Source organism: Calidris pugnax, unplaced genomic scaffold, assembly GCF_001431845.1.
Source record: "Calidris pugnax isolate Ruff unplaced genomic scaffold, ASM143184v1 scaffold41, whole genome shotgun sequence".
NCBI classification, from domain to species: Eukaryota; Metazoa; Chordata; class Aves; order Charadriiformes; family Scolopacidae; genus Calidris; species Calidris pugnax.
The window spans coordinates 23,425,947-23,445,563 of record NW_015094509.1 but is presented as its reverse complement, the minus strand read 5'-3'; the positions used below and the strand labels follow the sequence as shown (position 1 = coordinate 23,445,563).

The 19,617-nt window shown below is 38.5% G+C and overlaps 1 protein-coding gene across 5 annotated transcripts; it reads left to right on the top strand.

Annotated features, from left to right (window-relative positions):
- The first annotated feature begins 2,486 nt into the window (after nucleotides 1-2,486).
- Nucleotides 2,487-17,764, top strand: TMEM71 (transmembrane protein 71). Of its 5 annotated transcripts, none has more exons than XM_014965596.1 (11): nucleotides 2,487-2,726; nucleotides 2,861-2,940; nucleotides 4,330-4,420; nucleotides 5,913-5,970; nucleotides 7,389-7,601; nucleotides 8,826-8,995; nucleotides 9,512-9,691; nucleotides 10,226-10,301; nucleotides 10,798-10,847; nucleotides 11,025-11,097; nucleotides 13,804-17,764. In XM_014965596.1, exons 3-11 carry the CDS (start codon nucleotides 4,381-4,383, stop codon nucleotides 13,841-13,843), a joined length of 900 nt encoding a protein of 299 aa, XP_014821082.1. In that variant the 5' UTR covers nucleotides 2,487-2,726; nucleotides 2,861-2,940; nucleotides 4,330-4,380; the 3' UTR covers nucleotides 13,844-17,764. The 5 variants fall into 5 exon arrangements, 4 of the variants coding, with proteins under 4 accessions (XP_014821082.1, XP_014821081.1, XP_014821083.1 ...); XM_014965597.1 differs by lacking the exon at nucleotides 2,861-2,940 and adding an exon at nucleotides 12,538-12,564 and having other exon boundaries at nucleotides 2,489-2,726; XM_014965595.1 differs by lacking the exon at nucleotides 2,861-2,940 and having other exon boundaries at nucleotides 2,488-2,726.
- The last annotated feature ends 1,853 nt before the right edge of the window (nucleotides 17,765-19,617 follow it).

The following is a 19,617-nucleotide window of genomic DNA, read 5'->3' as shown; positions in this document are numbered from 1 at the left end:
GCCTACCAGGTGTACATCGTCAGCCTCCATGCTGGTGGTGGTGTCCCAAATCTGGGTTCTTATCTGGCATGCAAGCCACTAACACACAGAGCACAGGTGTTTCCAAGTTCATTCCATTAATGTGCAGAAATAGAGTGCTTGTCCCAAGATGGGAGCACACCTGAGTTTCAAAAATTTCCCTTTTAATACACTGATTATTGCTTATTCTAACAATCAATACATATTCATTGTTATTCTCTTTAATGATTTGTTGAGATTTCTTCACTTTCTGTGTAAATCACTGCACAGACTCTCCTTTCTTCTTCCGTTGCTCTCTTTTGAGTAGTGGTATCATTTGGGCAGGTGGTCAATGAGGTGGTGGTCGTGATCTCCCCCTGCCAAAATTGCCTTTTACCTGCTTCTCCTCTAATCTTGGCAGTTCCAGGTAGTTTTCTCGGTTTGCTGGCCAGGTCTGCAGTTCATCACTCTTTTGACAGGAATATCCTGCTTATCGACAAAGCTACATTGTCTAGTAGTTAGTTCCTTAATTTAATCTTTGATAAATCATGTCTAGTTACTATTTCTCTCTAAATAATCAAATAGGGTTGGGGCTGACTTTTAGTAACAGCAGCAGGTATCCTTAGTTGCTTCAATTACATGTTACATTTCATTTTTCCAGTTATTATCAATTTTACTCTGACAGTGGGACCTTTAGGCCCCGGACTCACCTCTCTTGGACTGCCAGACCCAGCACGATGTGTTTTCTCCTTTATTTGTAGTGTTGTTGGAAGCAGAGTAAGCCTGGGAGGAGAGAATAAAGATACGGGGTACGTAGTATTGTGATTTCTCATTTCCTTCCTTTTGTGGGTTGAACTTGTAATGTATGCAACAGGCATAAAACTGCTGCACAACGAGCTCGTTGGGGTGTTCATTTCCTAGAATTTGAAACCTGACGGTTGAGGTGGGGCTCGGGGTGGGGCAGGAAGTTTGAGGAGCAACAGGTAACAAAAACAAGTTGTACGTAAACCTTTGTGTCTGTATATAAACCATAGGGTAGCACCTACCTATAAAATACTCACTAATGCACAAAGCTTGTGCATCAAAGGTTTGTGGAACAAAGAGTTTCAGAATGAATGTTAGTGATTAAAAAAGAAAACACCTCTAAGTCTAAATATGTTATGGACACAATATATTTTAATGATATAGATAAACATGAAAGGCCAACGGCCTTCAAAAAAGCAACCCAAGCTTAGAATTAACTGTTTCCTATTGAGAAGAATAGGAAAACAAATGAAAATTACTCCCAAGAAGTAAATTAATGTAAGTACAGAAATTCTTCAGTGAGTGACCTTATTTTAAAGACCGTTGGGAATTGATGTCGATTGCCTGTAGAGAGACAGGGTGGCCTGGGAAATCCTGCTGTGATGAAGCCCATACATCCATGGAAATAGTGTTGGACTGAATTTCCTCATTGGCATAACTCAATGAAATTAAAAGAAGTGATGTGAATACCGAACATGATCCTGTGTTTTCATGTTTGAGCAAAAGGACCTTAAAATGTTCGGTTTTGTTTAGTTCCCAGAGAGAAGCTCTTTTGTAACATCCTAATTGCCTAATTCCTATTTTTGTTTCCTTTTCTGTGAGGTGCGAATGTTACATTCCTTTGTTATCAGTGGAAATATTTTTCCTTCTCCAGGGGAAAAAAATACCGTTAAATCAAATCAATCATATTTTACTAGGTTTATGCTTTCTTTTTGTCAGCAATACATGCAGACAACAGGAGAGATACCTACCAGCATATTTTATCTATTTGTCTGGAGATGAAGTTTTGCCCCTAAGGTTATATAATTGTTCGGTGTCGAGCAGCTGATTTATATTACTTTTGTGTGCAATAGTTCTACAGCCAAATCATGTTGAGCACCAGGACATCTTCTTCAGGCTCCATTCCTCTTACATGGATTTTACTTTCTATTTGTATACTTTAAGGTGTGATGAATTGATACCTTACGTGGTATGAAACACAGGGAGCGGAACAATGAATGTTTACAAATGGCTTTATTCCTTTCTCCTTTCAAAGGAATTTATCTTGACATTGCACGGTGTATATTTGTAATAATGTTTTTGACCATGAGACTTAAAACAACTCTGAACTCTCACCAAGTGCATCTGCTGTATAATAGTGCTTTTGAAAAATGTCTTGTTGATGTATACAGATTTTTTGGTAGCTGGATGATTTTCCTACATCAAAGCTTGTCAGGCTCATGAGTATTTCAACAAATGCAGTGATTTGGAGATACCACTTTAAAGTTTTCTGAGCAGGGTAGAAAAGTGAAGCTGAAACAAAAACCTGCATCGCTTTTCTTCATGAGAAAAGCTTCTGTCTTTGTTCCCCATCTCATAATTGGAGCGGACCGTTATTTATAGCGTATCTTCTCTTTTGCAACAGCCTGCAAGAGCGTTCACTGGGCTAATCTTAATCTTCACTCTGCTCTTCAAAATGAATGTTTCTGCTGTGAGGCTACTCCACAGGAAGCGTGACCTCATTCTGCTCCGTGCCGCTGATTGCACGGGCTGTTTTCAAAAGGCAACAGGGGACTTCACGGAGGGACCTGCCTTCCCCAAGCCCCAGGGCTCATCTCTGCCAGGGACCCGCAGAAGGAGCACCCTCCACCTCGCTCTGAGGCTCCCGTGTTGATGATGAGCAACTTCTTTGCACACGTGTGTTAATAGTGGGATGGATTTTCCAGGTTTGGAATATTTTTCCACGTGCTTATCTCTTAATATATTTGTCAGTTGAGGAATAACTAAGCTTTGGATTCATTTCTATCCTGCTCTTCAGGAAGTTTTGTATTTTTGTGAATGTTGTGATCTTTACCTGCAGGGAGAAAGGACTGGACTGCTCTTCAGAAATGACTGATACGTGTGAACAAATAAATCTATCTTTGTAGACACTTGTGTTTGGTAGGTACAATAGAATGAAGCTGGTTGCCTGGAGTTCAGCTGTTTGAATAATTAGCACTATATTTTTGTACATACTAATGGAAATATTTAGAATGTAAACATGGATCGGGGGTTGCTGGCTACCAAGTGAGGACATCATTGGCTTAAAGATTAATTTGATTTTTGGAGGGAAAGGTGATTAAAAATGACTGATTTGGACAGTGACTTTTTTTTTTTTTTTTTTTTTAAATATTACGACATGGGCTTTTGGGTGTTTTGAAATTCAAGGGAGTTGTTGCCTTAGGCTATTATTTGAATTCTTCTTATAAAATATTGCCACGTTCACTTCAGATTCACTTCTAGTGAGATTTCTTAAAGCTGTTTCCCTTTTCTCATGTCAAAGTGTAAAGGTTGCACATTGATGCTCATTTTGTGGGTTACAGATGTAATACCACTGCTTGGTTGTACCGTGGTGGTTGGGATGCTTTGTTTTGGCTTGCTTATATTGTTACTATAGCTTCTCATGCTATTAATAGCCCAGAAATGGGACTGAATATTAACTGAAAGCAGAACACTGTGCAGCATTGTCTACTACATAATGTTTCCAAGCTTTCCCCAGCATTGATTGAATTACGACTTTCAGGAACCCTCTTAATTAACTCATGAGACAAAAATTTTCATGATTGAGGGTAGCAAAAAAATCCATTGGACTGCCTGTTCTATGACTGTTTATAGAAGCTTCATATTATCATTACTTAAAATAGTTTGAAAGCAAATTACAACTGCTTATTAACTGTTCTTCAAAAGAGAGAAAGTCATCACCTCCCCAGTAATGTGTTTGCATATGTGTATCTCTCACTTTCTTTTATAAATACATGCATATGCTCTATTTTACCTTCAATTTTACTTCTGTGGAAGGTGGCAGGTAAACAAGTGTCCTTCAGAGACAGCATGCAAATTTATGAGACAATTCAAATTAGTAACGGAAGGACTGTGGTTTGTTCTGCCCCTTTGATCAGCATGTGTCAACCCTTTCTAATGAAAGCACTACCCATATGTAACCTACTATTTTTAAATGTTATTCTTTTTTAGTGGTTACTCCTTTGTGTTATCACAACTGAGAGAATCACGTGCCGTACAACTGCGCTAAGGGTTTCAGTTGCTGGAAAGTTTCACTCTCAGATTATTAAAGAGTAGTAGTGAGTGTGTATATATATGTATGTATGTGTATTTATAGCAGCTATAACTGATGCATCCCTTTTCAAACAAATTTGCCCTAGAATCAGTCACTTTTGTCTAAGTGAGAATATATTATAACTAGCAATATGACATATATTGATCTTGCACGTCCTGATTTTCAAACAAGACAAAAGGAAACATACTTCTGTTTCTTTTTAAACTCTGTTACAGATAATCTATCCTGCCTGTTACCCCAAGGTGTATGAAACAATACTCTTCAAGATGTATGGAATATCACAGATGGCATCGACACCAGGAGCAAGTAAATTTGTGTACATTCATCTGAGATTTTGATTAAAAAAATCTTTTTTGGAGAGAATCTTGTTTCACTGATAAGATTTGGGATTTTGCAGGTTTTAGTTTATATCCAGATTTACAAAACACCTGTTGGGTTCTTCCTGTATTTTATTTTAGAATGTCTTGGTTTTGAGTATAATATTTTTGCACAATTAAAAATCAATATTTTGCCTAATATAATAAAAAGTATTTCAGGAGCTAATTGTATATGGAAAAAAAAAAAAGGTCTACAACATGTCAGTCTATGGAATACACCACTGCTCTCACTTTTTCTACAATTTGTTGTGTGACATTCTGACCAATGCTACTTCATCTCTTTGTACCTCCACCAAGCTTCTTCCAGTTGTCTCCTCCTCAACCTGTTTTTGCAAGTGCTGAAGCATAATTTTCTCATGATAAAGTGAATTTTTTTATTATTATTATTTTTTTTAATCAAAGTGTAGGAGAAACAGTATGTTTGGGGGTAGGGTAATAGAACTGATTTGTAAAAAAATACCCTGGAAGGTATTTCTTCCCCACTTTGGTGACCCTGCCGGGTTCCAAGGCTCAGTCAGGCTTCACATCCAGGCTGTGCCTGACAACTGAGCTCCAAGTGAGGATAAACAAGATTAGCAAAGTGGAAACACTGACCTTCATGGCATTTCTTTGGCTTAGTTCATAAGTGAACATTAAAAAAAATAGTTCTCCTAGACCTATCTCCTCTTTTACGTGAATGATGTGCATTTACTAGCATGTTGTAAGCATGATGCTCTAAAGACACAGAAGAGACAAGATAAGATTTGGGAAAGATCATCTCTTTTATCTTTCCATATAATAAGAGATATAAATTCTCCCTGTGGATAGCCATTGCTCATATTTCATAAGATTGATTCTGTCAGATGCTGAAAGTCTGGCAGCCCGTTGCAGACTTGAGCCGTGGTGATCCAGATAAATCCTATTTCCTTAGTCTCCTGCCACCATATTATTGTCAAATCTTTGTCACTGTCCCTGTCCCTATGCCTGTTGTGCTATGTCTGCAATTTTAATCTGAAAAATATATTGTAATGCTAATGGTGGCCCTTCCGTTCTACTCTGTACCTGTTGCCAGCACATGTACTATTTTTGGCATGACGCACATTTCTGGGAAAGCACCATTAAAATTACGGCAGCTATTACATTTGTGTCCATAAATATTTCTCTCAAGGTTGTAAGCTGTGCAGAGTACAAGTACCTGATTATGACTTGCTCTGATTCATGTTGTCCTGGTAGAGATGAGTTTCCTATAAACACTGTGTCTTTCCCCCATTGTTTCATCTGTTGTATCTCCTTTAATCTCTCCCTTAATTGCCTTTTCTTTTTAGCTACTTTTATGATCTTTTTGATATGCACAAAGTACCTGTCAGTAAGGACCTGTCAACTGTTTGAGCTGTCAGTGGGTGTGATAACGACTCCTTCTGATGTGGCCTTTGCCTCTGCAGGTTCATCAGAGTTCAATGGAGAACAAAAACGCAGCCTCTCACAACAGATTTTTCCAAGGTACTGACGAAAATTATACTCGTTTCATTTTATTTTTATTTTGTTGGAGATTTTGTAAAATCCCTTTTGGGCCACTTAGAATTGTAGTGCTGATATTAATTTAATTACTGCTTTAAATGGAAGTTCAGAAGTCCTGCTGGAGAGATTGGAAGCATTGGCTTTGTAATTACAAGGCTTTGGAATATCTCTCTCTGTTCCACCTGCTTTTCCCTCCACTGAAATGATGGTATCTCTCTGTGACGTGCCATATGGGATAGTTAAACCTGCTGCTGAAACCCCTGTCAACCATTGAATCAATCCAGTGTCTTCCTTTCTGTCCATGGATGTCACTGCATGGCCGCTTGGAACTCAAAGGTGTTGAGGAGAAAGGACTAACCATAAATCCAATTTCATTTGAGCTAAGTATCACAGAATCACAGAATCACAGAACACCAGGTTGGAAGGGCACTCAAGGATCATCTGGGCCAACCTTTCTTGGCAAAAGCATGGTCTAAAGAAGATGGCCCAGCACCCTGTCCAGCTGAATCTTAAAAGTGTCCAATGTTGGGGAATCCACCACTTCCCTGGGGACATTATTCCAATGGCTGGTTGTTCTCAACAGGACAATTTTTCCTCTTGCATCCAATTGGAATCTCCCCAGGAGTAACTCGTACCCATTATACCTCGGCTTTTCCATGTTACTCCTTGTAAAAAGGGAGTTTCCATCTTCTTTGTAGCCACCCTTTAAATACTGGAACATGGTGATAAGGTCTGTCTACAACATTTAGAGTCTTTCACCTCTGTCACTACTTGCTTCTATTTTAAATACCACATATTATATTTTTCTGTGCTACATTTCATCTCAAAGTCAATTTTATTTCAGTGCTGAATGAAGCTATCACCAAGTGTGAACTTTATCCCATGTTGTTCTAGCTGCATGATATTCTAGGATTTGTGAGAATTAGAAGTCATGTATGCTTAAATCTTCATTAAGTATGACTAGGTTATAAAAAGCAAATAAATCCTGCCTGGTTCAGGGGCACTCAGGCTTGCTCCATGCAGAGTAACTCAGAGAAACAAAACACTGGAATTTTTCTGGCAGTTCCAGGGAGGGGTAGATCTGGCAGGACTCCTTGGCCAAGAGCAGAGCCACAGAAGTACACCATCCACTTAGCAATTCAAGCTGGCTCCATGCGTTCATGAAATAAATGCTCCACCTGGCACGGAGCCCTCCTGTAATGTGCAGCTCTGGAAAGTGTGATGCCAACACACTCTAGCTGCCCGAAACCCCCAGGTCCAGATGTAATATCATTATCCCCATATTTTACATCTATGTCATTACCAGCCCCATCGGCTGCTAATGTAAATTCATTACTGTTAAATTGGTTTGCACTGTCTAGACATTTACTAAACTGGAGGGTTTCAATTCTCCTTTTCAGTCACGCTTGTGCCCTTTTGGATGCCAACCCTGCCTATGAGTGTTGTTCCACAAATCCTCTGACCAGCTCCTTCCCCACGTGTCGCCGCAGCCCTCGCCTGCTTTCTAATGGGTATTACCTGCTGACAGAAGAGAGTTTTCTGTCTGATGAAGAGGGCAACGTAACACTGACACCGTCCCAGACAAGTGTTACATATAAAGAGAATTTAGTTCGGTGAGTGAACTCTACGCAGGTTTTACTCAATTGCTTCCACGTCTCCAGACGTATCTGGAGGTATTTGTGTGTCTGTCTGCATTTTGCTTGGCATAAGATCAGCGTTGCTTCTTAATGGGAACATCTCAATTGATTTAGTTTAGAGAGTGCAATAACCTCATTTTCAGTCATGTCTAATCTTACTACCCCAAAACTCTCAGTACACAGTTGTTGCTGTAAGTGGAGTTGTGTGCAATAAAGAAGAAGCAGAGCTACAGCTCAGTTTGCCAATGGGGTGTTACCATGATAAGCACTAAGAAAATGTGTATATATACATATATAGAGAGAATCATAGAATCGTCTAGGTTGGAAGAGACCCTTGGGATCATCGAGTCCAACCATCTACCCTACTCTACAAAGTCCTCCCCTACACCATGTCCCTTAGCACTGCATCTAAACGGCTCTGAAACACAGCCAGGGATGGTGACTCCACCCCCTCCCTGGGCAGCCTGTTCCAATGCCCGACCACTCTTTCGGTGAAAAATTCCTTCCTAATGTTCAGTCTAAACCTACCCTGTTGGAGCTTGAAGCCATTCCCTCTCGTTCTGTCACTAATTACCTGTGAGAAGAGACCAGCACCAACCTCTCTACAGTGTGCTTTCACATAGTTGTAGAGAGTGATGAGGTCTCCCCTCAGCCTCCTCTTCCTCATACTAAACAGCCCCAGCTCCCTCAGCCGCTCCTCATACGATTTGATATAAATATATATATATTCGTGTATATGTATATTTAAATAAAAAGGTCTGGTCAGGGAATGCTTACTCAGGGAAAAATCTGTCTTGATTTCAGAAAAACATCAGTTTAGGGAAGCATATACAATGTAGTCCAAAAAAGTTGAAGTACCGTGAAGTCAAGCCTCACCTAATGGGGCATAATAGGGTGAAATTCATGGGTAGCATGAGACCACTCAGAGCAGTATCAGAGCCCAATAACTGTACTATCATTTGGCATCACAGTATCCAGTATCATAACAGCATGATGTAACTCCGTGCTGCTAATACATTCCCCGACATCACTGCAGTGGGCAGCAGGCATTTGTGGTGACATACACGGGGTGAAAAACAGAGCTAGGAACAACACCCAGAACCTGGATCGTTCATGTCAGTCCTGCGAGCTTTAGAGCTCCGTCCTTGCTCAGAAAGAGTCATTAACTCTATTCCTTGACAACGTGGCTTTTCTTTCTAGCATATTCAGGCGAAGGAAGAAAATCCGTCGCTCTCTTGCCGGCTTGTTCAACCTCGAGGCCTCCAGCTCATGGTTCAGCAGCACCGTCCTCAGCACCTTGGATTCCTCCCACGTGGATGATCCTTGGCCTGATGGATGCGATAACCTCGAAGCCAGTCAGAGCGATATTGGTAAGCCCTGACCAGCTACCAAGTAATCGAGCTACAACACTGCAGTCTGTATTTAGTGGGAGTTGGGTATCTCTTTCTATAGGTTTTATGGGGATTGTCTGCCAAGATGTGCAGGTAGAAGATAAGTGAACAACAAAATTTTAAGTGGTGAATTTTGAATTTTTGTGAGTCCACAAAAACCCTTGTGCCAAAAAGGCATTTTTAGACTGAATTTGGATCCAAAGTCATCACCACTGATGTTTATGCTGATGTCATTAACACTGACACTGTCTACTTTCACCTGGCTGTTTCAATGACTTCATTCTGTGATGCTCTATGTAATTTTGTCTTTACTCTGCATATTTCCTCCTGCGTACATTGAACCTGCCAATTCCCTACCCCTAACAATTTGGAAACTTCCCTGTGATTAGGTAATTAACTTTTCTCCCCCACAAAATGAATTAACACAAAGTCTCAAAGCTCCTTTTTTTTTTTTTTTTTTTTGTGCAGTCTCAGTTACATATGCACTTTTTGTAGGTGTTTCAGACTTTTCTTCTGAGTGTGAGAGCCCTGTGCCACAAAGGCAAACTGCAGCAGCTAATGGAGCCTCTCTCACCGAAGAGGACGAGTTTCTTCAGCATGGGAAACCAATTTGGTCTCCAAAATCCTGCTCTCCATTTATGATAAATGCCAACAAGGACACTTTGAGCACTGCAGGTGTGTCACTTTCTTATTCTGATATGCCTCATTTTTAGAGTGAGCTAAAAACACTCACTTTAAAAATAGTGATACGGCCCCTTGCAGAATAGAATTTATTTCCTGAAGCATACATTTTAAATAACTGATTAAAAATAACAAAATACTTAAAATTAGTATTTACTTTTTCACTTCTCCCTGCTCACATCTTTTCCTCTCCTATTTTCAGTGATAAATGGAAAAAAAAAAAAGGGAAGAGGAAAATGGAGGAAAGGGCATGGGAACAAAAACCAAAACAGGCAATTATTCAGAAAAGCTTGTTTTCTGAGAGCGTGGAGGGCACCGTGTCTCCATGGTCGTGGGGGAAAACGACAACTGAGAGACACCCAGAGCATGAAAATTAGGTTTCTGCTTTGAATCACTCTGGGCACATTCTCTTAAAAAGAAACTGAAGGGACTGACCTCACAGGCTGAAGGTAGTCGTTACAAACACCTTCTGTCATATATTTACTTTCCTGAAAACTCATGAAAATTCTTTTCTTGATCTTTTTTTAGGATCCAGGATAGCACGAAATGTCCTTTCTCAGATGGTTGCACTGATCACATGTTTAATCATATCAATATGTACAAGGTAATATTTATTTCTTTTATTTGTTGTTTCTGACAATAATACTTACTCCATTTCAACTGGTGAATAAAATGTAAATTAAGGGTCACATTTTCAGAGCTAGATAAATCTTATTGTGAAAATATATTTTCAGGTGATAGTCATGCAGGCAAATAGCAGAGCTGTACAGATATGCACAAAAATAAGAAACATGTATGCAGATATGGTGGCTACTTTGTCACGTGTGCTTGGGCAGGGGTTTCAAAAAGCTGAACCTGTGTCTTTCTAAGTGACCAGTATGGATGTTTCTCTCAGTCTGGGAGTGCTGAGGTCTTTATTTTGATGAAATTATCCTCAATAGCTTAAGAAGTTTAAAGTTTCAAGTTGAAGTTCACCTACCAGAGTTCAGAGGGTTCATCTGCAAGAACCTTCTCGCCTCCCACCCAGGCTTCACCTCTATTAGCCCAATATGCATCCCTTTGGTTTTTTCTAACCTTTATGGGTATTGTTATGTTCTCAGATATTTTCTGGGAGGATTGTCTGCCACTTTGTTGCTGATAATTTTAGTTTGTAAGTACAGACTTCCTTTATATTCAACACACAATATTTTACTAATTAAGGACCAAAATCCATCCTTGGATGTATATCCATGGCTCTTATTGATGCTAAATAAGAGCAGTTTGTGGGCATATGGGGACAGACTGTAACCTTCAATCAGTTACAGGATTTTGCATTTATATTTCACAGTTCTTTTGTCCCAAGATGGTGCTGTGTCATCTTTCTTCAGTCTTGACACATCTTTCAAAACAACTAAGTTTTGGTAAGTGGCTCCAGTGTCATGTGATGAGTAGAGGAACATAGAAATTTTATATTAAGAAGAGGAAGGAGAGATTCCTCCTCTTGTTTTCATGTCAAAAGACAGAAGGCATGATCTGAAGTTATTGGTGGAGGATTTGGCTTTTCACGTTACTGACTTGTATTCATAGAAACTTTCCATTTCTACTGTAAAACTTCCTTTTCATAAGGTGCAAGAAATGTTGTAACACCTATTTGTTAGCGGAAAAGGAAGACAAACCATAACCATAAACCAGTATGTCACAACATGAAGATGCAGAAACAGACCAAGGATAGTAACTTCTTATGAATCCAGAGGTGTGAATTCAAGCCTTGCACTGAATTCCACTCCCAAGCCACAAAGTCCAATTTTTACATTTGACTGGGAAAAATAAAAAAAACCCAGCTAACTATGATGCCTCATCACCACCTTCCAGGGACTACAGAATTGATATGACTTGGCCCTACTAACCCCATGCACCATTAGTTTCAGGACAGAGCTTTGCCTTTGGATTAGACTGTAGTCTGATAGATGTGTTAGAAGTCTGATCAGTTGAATAAAGGTGCTGTCGTTGCTGTTTCAGACTGCTTTAGTTCGAAGATGTACAGCTGTAGCTTCTAAATCCTTCTGGAGAAAAAGACTTAGATATTTAGAAGGCCTGAATTACATCTCTAGAGCAAGCTCACACATAGGCCTCCGTCCTGCAAGTGTGTATGTGCTGGATTTATGAATTATCATCCTTTCACCTTTTACACAGCAAAAAATCCTTTTGCGTGTGTAAAATCTAAAATGCTGCTAAGACTGAAAACATTTGGGCTTATCTGAATTTTTATGTGGTAAAAGTAAAGCTCAAAAGGACATTGTTTCTGAAACTGTGTCAGAGTTCAGGAGTTCAGTGTATCCCAAGGGCAACAAGACACTCTGGCAGACCTCAGCCTTTGAATGGAGTATATTGGAGGTTAGAAACAACAAGGCGCAACTTGGAGAGCCATATTGCAAAGACAGTCTCAGATTTTGAGCATCCAAAGGGTCTTAGCTCACCACCTCAGACACACAAGGATGGTACTTTGCTCCTTGTTTCTATGTCATTAGTTCCAATGAAATCAAAGCCACCAGGTTAGGACTAGCCTGTTGCAAACACATGCTCCAAAGCACTGCTTTCTGACTTTCTGAATAGTTTAGCCCTGAGTCAGAAACAAAGCTGTTCTTCACAAAAGGAAAACAAATACACTCTAAGAGCCTTTCAGTCACTGGTATACAGTGAATACCTCGTTTATTCTCATTACAAGTGAGAAGTTACCTGCTCAAACAAATAGTCCTACAGCTTAACTAAATTTGACAATTCAGAACCTTCATATACTGATTATAACAAACTGTGGTTTAACTCAAGACATACAAAAAGGTATGCTTATTTTTTTCCTCCAGGAAATAATTGGAAAGAAAGAAGAATTGGTGAGTATGTGTCTAAGTTCAGAAAAAATTCCGTACTTTTTGGGGTGAGCCCTATTTTGAAACAGGGTTCAAGCGTGCCAAAAAGGTTCCCTGGACTTTTCGTTAAAAGAAGGTTTAGCTGCAGGCCCCTTGCCAGTTTCCACTGTGAATTACTTCACTTTGCTCTCTGAAACTCCTTTGTCATTTTATTTGGATGAAATATTTTTTTATTATTTGACAACAGTTGCTAAACAGTGTAAGCTTTTAAACAAGTGCTGTGCTTCAGCCCAGAGAAAACACGTTTTTCAGTAACGGGCAAAGAAAGTCATCCTTTTTGCAAGTTTAAACTGCACGGCAGGGCCAGGTGCTCTACAGCTCTACATTGGTACCATTCCACTGAAGGAGTGAACACTGAAGGAAGGAAAACACTTACAGATTCTTCTTTTCCGTATTCCTTTTGAGTCAAGCCTAATCCTCAGGCTCCAGTTTCTGTTTATCAAGTATTTCTAAGTCTTGATACAGCTTAGAATCCTCAAAACAAGAGCACTGATTTATTTGCAGTTGGAGCAAGCCAGCCCAGTCCCGGCTCCATTATTTCCCTTATCTCTTTACTTTGAATAGATAAAAATGAAAAGAAGGCACTAAGTGGAGCTGTGCCCAGCTTTGTATTCCTCATAGTGTGGCTAAAACAGCCCTGTTCATCAGTTTGCTGGTTGAGTGAGGTTCAGGATGTGATATCTAAAAGCATCTGCACAGCTGCAGATGCAACCTGGAAAACCTTTCAGTCAGCCCTCAGGAGGAGGATGTTCATCCTGAGAACAAAACATCTTAGAACTGTACACAGGCATTTGACCACTTTGCAGACTTACTAAAGCCTACGATGAAAAATGCATCCTACTCCTCCAGTGTGCCAAGCAATGGCCACGAAATACGGCACTTCTCACAACCAGTGGGACCATTTAGGCAAGGGCTGCAACACCAGAACTTTAGCGCTGGCTCTGATTTTGAAAGCCAGTATCAATATTAACCCAAGCAGGTGCTACAGGATGGAGTGGAGAACTTGGGACTTGTTGCCTAGCAGAAGTAAACTAAATACAGACTGGCAGAGGTTACTGAGAGACAGGACCTCCAGCATTTCAAAACAAGCTTGTCTCTTGCCTTTCATAAAAACTTAAAAGCAGAGTAGTTACTTCTGTATATTTTGAAATGAGTTCACTAACCAAATTAATTTTTCCTCCTCCTCATATTTATTTCCTTCAGCTCTTCAGCATCAAACTACTGGATGCCTCCTTATGACTAACGTTACACATTCCTGTGGAAAAAAAGATTAAGGAATTGTTAGTATTCTTCCTTCAAAATACAATTCATTTTAGCTTTATTTTTATTCTGTGAGTAAGGCTGTACTTCTTGGTTTCTATCTGGAAACAGTCATGCAAAACAATTGTTGGTCTTTTATGTCAATGAAGTCCTATGGCGTCCTTTGGCATAGGGTCATACAAGCATTTTGATAATAAATTGATGGTGAAAAGTGTTTTGTAACCCACATTAGATCAGTTTTTTACAAAAAAAAAAAATAACAATGAGGTCTTCCTGTACTTTATGTATTCATTTCTTGTAACACATGCTGTCAAATATAATGGATTTGGATAGTGGCTGAGTACATGGGGTAATATATCTCAGAAGCTTTTTTGCACTGCCTTTTGGCCTTTATGCTGAGCATTAAAAAAACAAACAAACAAACAAAAAAAACCCAGCCAGGAAAAAAAGGAAGAAATAAATATTATTGTAGGGAAAGCAGTATTCAGAAAACCAGGAATCAGGACGTGGAGAAGCAATGATGAATCTGAATTACCCGGATTCACATACAAAAATACAAGACCTGCAGGTATTAACTTTACTTTGGAAACACTGAGCCCTGCTTTTCAGCTTGGATCTTTGCTACAACAGAGACTAAATTACGCATAGAACCTGTGGGTAGCCAAAAACTGTTATCTTGTGACTCCAGGCTTTTAACAATCTGCTTCTTAAAATACCTCCCTGCGTGCCATTTTAGCTAGGACAGTGTGGATGTCATCTTCCCGTGCAACAGGGATGATAATGTGTGAGGATGCTGTTGCCCACCCAATCATTCTATAACCAGTGCTGCTTCTGGTCTGCTTGTCCCCTGGTGGGCTAAAAGCAATGTTTGCACAGCCCCAGCTGGTAAATCAGACACGAAAATTCTGCCTGTGGAAGGTCTGGGTCTGCTGATGAGGTACAATCAGGCTGGCAAGGCATAATGACAGGGATTTGAAAACTCTGCAGCAAAAGCACACAAGCGAAAGGTTCTGGTGGAAGAAAGAATCAACAAAACTGGAACACCACTGTCTGTTCAACTCTGTGTCGAAGCCAAGCTCAAGCAGGTCACAGCTGTATTTCTAGCACCAAAGATCCTAACAAGTGATGCAAAGAGGAAAAGGGTACTTGAAATTAAGTTAAAATGTAGATTTCTCTTTCGTAGCAGACATATATGCTGGTGTATTTTGAATATAAGCATCAAAAGCTCAGCATTAAGAGCTCAACAAGGGAAGTTTCCCCCAAATTACCAATTTTGCATAGTAATTTACTGTTCCCCAGTGCAGTACATTGACTTTATATGAAGACAGACCACTTGATGTAACAAGACCAGGTTTTATAGTTTCAACGGACAGCGAAAATAGAATGTTATTCTTCATAAAACTGATGTATTATGCAACTATAATAGCAGTTATAATACTCTTCCTCATATTTATTTGCAGTTAATACACTTGAATAATTTTGTCAGTATTAAATAATTCTACTTCTTTATTTACTTTAACTATGGAAACAACTGAGAGTGAATATCACTGGGCAATATATAAATATTTTGTTCCCTATTTTATTGCTACTTATAACAGCAATATAACAATATTGCTACTTATACTCATTACTAAATGCACTTTTTAAATTAAAGGATTATAAAGATCTTTAGTGTTTAAATAATCTCCTGGAAGAATAATCTAGGAAATTAAATCCTATATTGAAAGAAAAGTCTAAGACTGCAGTTACCCTGCTGTCATTGAAGTGATTATGCTGAAAACTAGAAAAACCTGAGGTCACTGTATAGTAGTTAGTTCACTGCAAACTGCTGAAGAAAAAGCTGATTCAACTTGCCAAAAATTTGATCTAAAATGAATTGCTATAATCTGTCTATGAATAAATATAAACTCTCAATTAGAATTGCTCTGATCTGGAGAGAGGGAAGTTCCGGGACAATTTGGCAATTTGAATTCAAGAGCTATGAATAACACTCTTAGGATCTGCTAAAATATGCCCTCCATGATATTCATTAATGATGAATTAACAAAGTTCTGTTCAGTTACCAGACTGTTTTGCTTTGGCGGTTCCCTTCCATATATTCTAATGGAGATAAAAGCAAGAGTTGTATTGTTTCTCTGAAAAGAGGCACAATAGTATGTTCAGTCCCCTTGGATGAAAAGTTGAAGCCAGGATCTGTCTGATGAAAAACTAAAAAAAAATTTTTGAACCTAAATGTTTAAATACAAATTTTCAGGGGTAATTAGTATTGGCAGTTTCTGTTAGTATCAAGCCTGAGATAATAGTAAAATGTAACTCTAGCAAATGAAAATCACTTGTTGATTAATGATGAACTGACACATCTACAAACACAGAAAACAGCTAGAACTTTAGGTTTCTGTCCCCAGTGATTAAACTTTTACTGAGCTTCAATATAGCACCTTATTCAGAAAAAGAGAATCAAAGAAGACTTTCAAGATACAGATTTATAACCCCCTGTGTATTACCTCAAACCATTTGGCACTATTTTTTATCACTACACCTTTTCTTATACTCTCTTATTTCTTGCTGTGTTCAGCTGCATTTCAGGGTCATTTTCAGGGTGATTCCAGAGTATGTATCACACGGAGCTTTGCAGCGGGAATGTTTCTGTTGAAGGGAACAGCAGCAAGCGAAATGATAATATTTATGGCATCCCTTATCTTATAATGTCCTTAGTCTGTAAGCAAGTCTGTTTTGTATTTATTTTGAAAGCATTGCTTATAGAAGCCAAACCATACAAAGATTAATATTTTTTATTTAAATGAGATGGAATAAACCACAGTGGTACAGAATACAGGTATGGCCATTGAGTCCAGTACTGCAGAATCTACTCTTTTGGTTTGTTTTTGGTTTTGTTTTTGTTTTGTTGTTTGGGTTTTTTTTGTTTTTGTGAATTAGCTGCAGTGTTTTGAAACCTCTTTGTACATTTTAATCTACACTGAGCAAAACTGTTACTTCATTTTATATTCTTTCTTTTTTATGGTTTCTCATGGTGCATTTTTTTTTAATCGCTGGCATTAACTTATCAGTGAGTTTGTTCCTGTTTTCATTTCTTCCTGTATTTGAGGGTATTGTCAATAATGAAAATTATTGTTAAGAATTGCATATATTTCAATGAATTTGTTATTTGTGATCTTATATCCTGCCCTGTAGATTGTGGGCACTTTGGGAAAGGATTTATTGGTACTTTGGTGTGAATACAAAAACCTCATTTTGTTACAGTTACTAAGTAACTGTTACCACCATAAAATAAAATAACAATAATAAATAATAATAATAATAATAGCAACAACAACAAAATCACACCAATAATAATAATTTAATAAGAAATAAATAGAAAGAGAGTGGTTCAGGTTCTGAGTGGGTATCAGTCAGCTGATTTCCACTAAAGACTCTGACCTGCAGCATCTTAGCTGCTATGATTTGTCCATGGATATCAATTTGCTGGGGCTGTAGCACCTTACACGAGTATATACTGATGGAGTGAACACATATTCAAAATAATTCTGGTGCACTGTAATAATAATACTATAAAGCTTATTTGTGTCATGACATAGAAATATATTTTATATTGCATTGTTTCATACATTTAACAAATAAACTTTTCATGTATTAAAGCAGTAACATGAATTTCTTGAGGGAAAGCATGGCATATGGGGTCATTTTTTCTTTCTCAACTCCATTCTCCTGTTTGTAATGTAGCTCATAAAATTTCTCTGTCATGTACATCACTTCATGCTAATAATTCGAGCTTGTGCTACTTAAAACCCTTAGTACATAATTTGAGTGAGAAATAGGTGCATGAAAATAGCGAACACAATAAGGTCAATACATGTAAATAAAAAATTTGCATTTGATTTGAAAATAAATGAATGCGAAAGTCTCTTGAGAAGCTGTACAACAGCGTACCTGCACGTTACATCAAGCTTTCTATATTTATATTGTGGTGATGTTGTACGGGCTGCAAACATTTTGTTCAATGAAGCACATTGTAAAAGCAGCTCACACTTAGGTGTCCATGCTGCAAGCACAATAAATGATAATTTATGAATTATCAAATTATTAATTATTAAACAATGATGTAATTATTAATTATTACATCATTGATTTATTAATAATTAAATGGTAATTTATTAATTATCATTTTTTCACTTTCTCTGAATCAGAAAATTACTCTGAGTGCGTATAAACTAAAATGCTGCTAAGACTAAAAACATTTTGGCTTACCTGAATTTTCATGTGGTGAAAGTGAAGCTCAACAAAGATATCGTTTCTGAAACTGTCATGGTTCAGCTGTTCAGTGTATCCCAAGGGCAACAAGACACTGGCAGACCTTTTAGCCTTTGACTGGAGTATATTGGAAGTTAGGAACAACAGGGCATGACTTGGAGAGCCATATTGCAGTTCTGAGCATGCAAGGGTCTGAGCACAGCGCCTCGGATGCTCGAGGATGGTGTGTTACACTTTGTCATTTCGTTGTTATTCCAAATAAATCAAGGTCATGGATTATAAGCCTCATTCTAAAGAGCTGGTGGTTTTAAGGACAAGAAACCAGTATGATTATCCTCCTTCAGCATTTAGCCTTGCCCCATGTGTGCTAAACCACCAGGTTAGGACTAGCCTGTTGCAAACACATGCTCCAAAGCACTGCTTTCTGACTTCCTGAATAGTTTAGCCCTGAGTCAGAAACAAAGCTGTTCTTCACAAAAGGAAAACAAATACACTCTGAGAGCTTTTCAGTCACTGATATACACAGAATATCTCTTTTATGCTCATCACAAGTGAGAAGTTACTTGCTCAAACAAGTAGTCCTACAGCTTAACTAATTTTGGCAAACCAGCACCTACGTATACACTGATTATAAGAAACTGTGATTTAAATTAGGACTTACAGGTACAAGAGTTTGGAGTGAAGTTGAGCTGGGAAGAAAGGAAGTGTGGAGGGAAGGTGGTTTTAGATTTGTTATTATTTCTCATTTTCCTATTCTGTTTAATTGGCAATAAACTAAATAATTTCCCCAAGTCAAGTATGTTTTGCCCACAATGGTAATTGCTGTGTGATTAGCATAAGAAAATAATACAGGTATTTCTATGCAATACAATGTAGTCACAGCACTGAATAATATTGACAGAGCAAGAACAAGATTTTTTCTTCTTCTTTAAAATGATTGCCTTGACTAGGAGCTATGTTCTCTAGCAAAAAATTCATAGCAATGGCAAAAGGTGCAGCTATAAAAGTCATTATTTGAAGGGACATGCAATTTAATATGAAATAAATGGATACGTAGTGGAAGGCCTTGCCAGTGGCTCTTCTTTAGTCTCTGTGACTCTGTGGAGTGGCCATGGGCCACGCGGTGGTGCCGTCCAGTCAGCCACGTGTCCCTGTCCATAGCCTGGATTTGCTACTTACCCTGTCCAACAGACCTGGACAAATACTACAGAGTTAAACTAAAGCGCATAAACTACTTCTGCTCCTTTGTGTCTCATTATCTCCACAAAGCTTAGTAGCTTTAACTCAATGGCACCTCCTTTCTCCTACCCTCTAAATAGCAATACAATTAGAAAGTTGCAGAGTGGCTGTGGGGAGTTCCATGTATTACATTACATTACATATATTCCATATTAGAGGGAAATGACTCCATAAATTAATTTCATCATTTAAAAGAAAATAATCCTACATCCTTATTTAAACTTATATGTGAATTTCCTGTTAGTAGGA

Coding starts and splice junctions, on each gene's coding strand:
- TMEM71 (XM_014965596.1), top strand. CDS start 4,381: ATGTATGGAATATCACAGATGGCATCGACACCAGGAGCAA. Junction 4,421..5,912: donor GGCATCGACACCAGGAGCAA/GTAAATTTGTGT, acceptor TTGCCTCTGCAG/GTTCATCAGAGTTCAATGGA. Junction 9,692..10,225: donor GGACACTTTGAGCACTGCAG/GTGTGTCACTTT, acceptor ATCTTTTTTTAG/GATCCAGGATAGCACGAAAT.